The sequence below is a fragment of the Monopterus albus genome, unplaced genomic scaffold (genome assembly GCF_001952655.1).
Source record: "Monopterus albus unplaced genomic scaffold, M_albus_1.0 scaffold6.1, whole genome shotgun sequence".
Classification (NCBI taxonomy): Eukaryota; Metazoa; Chordata; class Actinopteri; order Synbranchiformes; family Synbranchidae; genus Monopterus; species Monopterus albus.
Window position 1 is genome coordinate 2,904,850 of NW_018127886.1, and position 4,690 is coordinate 2,909,539.

Consider the following 4,690-nt stretch of genomic DNA (forward strand, 5'->3'; position numbering starts at 1 on the left):
CATCAGCAAACAAAACCACTTTCACTAAATCAGAAACCTTACATATATCATTAATATATAGTATAAATAATTTAGGTCCCAAAACAGAACCCTGAGGCACTCCATATACAATATCCAGCTCACTCGATTGGTATTCACCCAACTTCACAAATTGACGCCTCTGTGTCAAATAACTTCTAATCCAATTCAAAACCAATCCCCTGATCCTATATTTTCCTAACGTATCCATTAATAACTCATGATTGATTTTGTCAAATGCTTTTTTTAGGTCAATAAATATTCCCATTGTGTATTTCCTCACTGACAATAAATGGTGCCAACCTGCGAACAAAGTGCGTCTGATTTCCACAGAAGACATCTAGTATCAGTCTCTCATAAGCATTTGGCAGCTTCACATTCTGAAAGGAGATGGCAGCCTTTAAAAAAAAATCTTCATAATCCTTATTTCAGGTTCAGTGATTTACAGTATCCAGGGACACACAAGAGACAAGGAAACTTCCACTATATTGCAAATCAATCCAAAACAACACAGTAACTGCATCATTTAATCCTGCATAGTGTCTGTTTTCACTGAAGCCAATTAAATAACATGCATTAACCTGTCATATAATTGTATTTGTTACTAATGCAAATCAACAAGTTAGGGTAAGATTAATATAATGACCAACCTTTGAATTCTAACAAACTGTGTTGAGCCTGTTTGACACATCTCTGTACCTCCACACTATTTTTAATTTCTAACCTTAACACTCGTGACATTTCATAGTGTGATTTTCTTGATTCAAGAAAATTCTTGAAACGTGTATGTGCTGAAGAAGCAAATAAACTCAGTGCAAAAAAAAAAAAAAAAAGTATTTTAACACCTGGCTACATGTGAGTGAGGCAGTAGGACCTTGTATCTGCTCTTGTAGGTGAGGTCCAGCTCAGTCTCCTCCAGGCTGAAGTAAACCCCAGGCCGCTTGGTCATCATCTTCAGGTAAATGGCTTCATCTGGCTGCACACGTATCACCAGCTCATTCCTCTGACAGTGTTTGCCAAAGATGTCTCCTGGCACATCAGTGAACTGCAGACGTACTTCTGCCTTCCGCTCATTCAGAGCTTTACCGCAGCGCAGAATGAAAGGAACTCCTGATCGATGTGTGAGCACAGGCATGAAGGATAAATATTAGATGGAGAAACTATGAGGGGCGGTCATAAATTTACCATGTAGAAACAAATAAGTGAAAAGAGAAGAGAGGGAAAAAGGCATTTAGGCTCACCATCCCATCTTTCATTCTGAACATACAGTACTGCTGTGGCAAATGTTGGTGTGCAGGAGTCTTTTGGTACGGTGGGGTCATCAAGGTAACTCAGTCTGGAGTGGCCCTCCCCCGCAGGGTCCCCAACATACTGGCCTAGCACCACATCTGACACTCCAACAGGAGCTATACACTTCAACACTTTCACCTACAGCATATCAGAAAACAAAAACAGGACAGCTGGATTAAAATGATATGGTTGATGGCTTGAAGACAAAAAATTCTGCAGTGTCCTGTTAACCAGTCACTAGTGTTACCTTTTCATCCCTCAAATCATCGGGACTGGTGGAAGCAGGCTTCTCCATTGCAACCAAACAGAGCATCTGCTGGAGATGGTTCTGCATAATGTCTCTACATTAACAGGAGCGAACTGAAATCAGTTAAAGCTTGCAGTGTATAAATAGCTGTAAAAATATATATCCAGTTTTTTTTTTCTTTTTACATTTATATGAATGTACACTCTCACCGAATGATACCAAAGTCATCAAAGTATCCTCCACGACCCTGAGTGCCAAAAGGCTCCTTGAAGGTGAGAACCACACAGGCCACACTGTTCCTGTTCCATATAGGTCCAAAGATGCGATTTCCAAACCTGAAAGAGAGAAAATGAAATGCTGCTGAAATAGATCACAGGACAGATGAGATGAAGGATAATACTCCTGAAATTCAGACATATTCATGTATGAGAACATTCTTCCAGTGGTAAAGTGCGTATAAATGTGCGTATGGAGATTGTTGCCTTAGCACCATGAGGTTCTGGACCATTTCTTTGCCCAGGTAGTGGTCTATGCGGTAGATCTGGTCCTCTGTGAACAGGGAGGACAGGTGAGCTGACAGCTCCTCTGAACTTTGGAGGTCACGGCCAAAGGGCTTCTCAACTATTATCCTGTTCCAGCCTCTGCTTTACAAATAGAGCTAATTAGAACCATGTGATCAAACAGCAACTAAACCATTGTCCTTATGGACTGGAAGATACTGACTTGTGGCTAATGCAGTGGGTTCTTATGTTTGCGCTGACATGGTAGTAGACAGTCGGTGGCAGAGCCAGGTAGAAGAGTCTGTTGGCGTCCGTTCCCCCAGGCACAGATGACAGATGGGTGCTGAGCTGGACAAAGGAGCTGCTGTCGTCATACCTGCCGCTAAGGTAGGAGTTTTTACTCAAGAAGGCTGAGAGATGCTCACGCTCCTCATCAGTGACCTGAGGGAAATACTGAGCAATGATTCATGAAAACACAATCTTGTTTCAGACAGCAAACAAAGAAGCTTAGATGTACAACCTTCATATGAGGCAGACATGCTGTCTTGATGTCCTCCACGGTCAGGTTAGACCGGGCAAACCCTACAAAGTAGGTGTTATCTGGGAGCAGGCCATCTCCGAATAACCACCTAAAATGGCAGAGTCAAAAGCATTGTTTCAAGAGCACTGGCCAAGGGTCAAACGCTTCATAATACAAGTGAAACAAACAATGTCAGAGCAACTCTGACATAAGTATATGAGCGGCGAGTGTTTACTTACCACAAAGTTGGATAGATTTTCTTTTTAGCAAGATCTCCCTGTGCAAATAATACAAATGACAAAGAAGTCTAATCATCTACAGATAATTACTGTGCTCTAAAGTAGCACAGTCCAAAGAGTAAGTAAACTGTAAAAACAACACCAACCAGAGACTCTGAAAGAACTTCACACCCTCTTAGCAGAGAGCTCTCTTGATATTTCATGTAACATTTAGATTTTTGGTATTGGCAAAAGACATAAAACAAGACCTTTTTGTTCCAAACTCACCTCCTTTCAGTGCTTGACAAGTGAAACAGTAGATACAGAACATTACAGTCAACATGGTCTCATTCCCTGGCATTTTTTGATTACCACACTGAAATGTTCCCCAGTGAATTGCTCTCCTTTGAGGTTTTGTGTCTCCTTTGCTAGGCCCCTGTCACTTCAAATGTTCCTCTAAAATGTTTTTTGTTTGGAATTTAGTGCAGATAGAAATCTATGCAGTTGAACCAACCTTAAGTAAAGTTAAGTTTCTAGACACTTAACCTCAGAGCGAGTTAAGAGCTCACTGCTCATCTTCTGGTCCATCTCTGCCCAAACTGTGGCTGCTTTGATTCGCCCCTTATCACATGACACACAGAGTGTGATGAAATTTCAATTATCATTGCCTTGCAGAAAAACTGAAGATAATGCTGCCACCTGTTGTTACAGTGAATAAAATGGCTTTGTGTCACTGCTTCTTCGTGCTTGGTAATGTACACACCTTCTACACTCTAGCCCCTAGAGTGCATAGTACTTCAAGAGATCAGGTTTGGCAATATGACAGAAACCCTGCTCATTTTCATTTACTCAGAGTTCAGGTCTGTACACAGGAGGCTTTGACAGGCTGGTATGTTTCCTGTTCTTAAACCACTCCCTGAATTGTTGCACAACCAATAACAAGTGCCTCTGACTAAGAAAAGCTTATACTTTGTTTCCTTATCAGTACATGACCTCTGGCATGTTTTCTCTGGGCTACAAAATTAGCACTAAATGTGTTTCCATGCCATTGGCTTGAAACGTTTTAATGTCTGATTAAATGTGTGTAGCAGGGGTAGGTGAAGTACTTCCATCTTGATAATTCTTCCTGTTCCATGTGATTCAAGGCAGTTTGGGATTGAGGCAAAGACAATGCACAGGCCGGCGCATGTCACTTGGGCTCCCCAATACGGTATGCCATTGATGAGTAAATTGGAGTAATTCAGTGCTTACGATTAGGGCTTAGATTTGGTTAGGGGTGAAGTAACCTTTGTCCTCGGTTAGGTTTAGTGAGATGGCCTGACTTGGTGTTAGATGGGTTCAGAGGAGGAGATTGATACGTTTGGGGCAAAACACCTTTTGCATAGATCCTGTGGTAGTTAGTAAGATGATTTGGTACAGGGTTAAATATTTTTGTTAGTTGAGAGCAGGATTGGAATAAAGGTTCAGTATGTGGTGCGTATTTTTTTTTTTCAACCTTGGCCTTATTGTGCTCCTTGTCACCCACATCACTCCTCTCCCTTCTGCTAAGATTAGGTAATCTTTGTGTTGGAGTTTGGGTTCAGTAGGAGGCAGGTTTTTTCAAAGCTCAGCCCTGCTCTTCTCTGTTAACGTTAATCAGATCATCCCTAGGTTAACAGTTCAGCAGAAGGTGGGTTGTTTTCAACCTCAGTCAATGGGGTAGTCAGTAAAGACAGCAAAGAGAACGAGTCAATCATTGTTTCAGGATGTGGTACCATTAACCAGCTCAAACAAAGGAAAATTCAGTATACACATTGAATATAGTGGTATATTTAACCAGGACAGATCAAAGTTGGTTGTCACAACTCAAATATATAACTGTGAAATGTCCAGAAACCCTTTCACTCATGGTGATATA

General features: G+C 41.3%; 1 protein-coding gene across 2 annotated transcripts in view; it reads right to left on the reverse strand.

The window, feature by feature from the left end:
* Positions 1-2,660, reverse strand: part of LOC109970048 (glucose-6-phosphate 1-dehydrogenase-like) — a 4,545-nt gene extending 1,885 nt beyond the window's left edge. The window contains exons 1-8 of one of the 2 annotated variants that reach the window (XM_020617355.1): positions 2,576-2,660; positions 2,279-2,508; positions 2,038-2,196; positions 1,765-1,890; positions 1,556-1,649; positions 1,260-1,446; positions 893-1,128; positions 322-398 (exon numbers count right to left, since the gene is read on the reverse strand). In XM_020617355.1, the coding sequence (XP_020473011.1) occupies positions 322-398; positions 893-1,128; positions 1,260-1,446; positions 1,556-1,649; positions 1,765-1,890; positions 2,038-2,196; positions 2,279-2,508; positions 2,576-2,581 (1,115 nt within the window). In that variant the 5' untranslated portion in view covers positions 2,582-2,660. The remainder of the gene's footprint in view (positions 1-321; positions 399-892; positions 1,129-1,259; positions 1,447-1,555; positions 1,650-1,764; positions 1,891-2,037; positions 2,197-2,278; positions 2,509-2,575) is intronic. The other variant, XM_020617363.1, reaches the window with a different exon arrangement.
* Between the last annotated feature and the right edge of the window lie 2,030 nt (positions 2,661-4,690).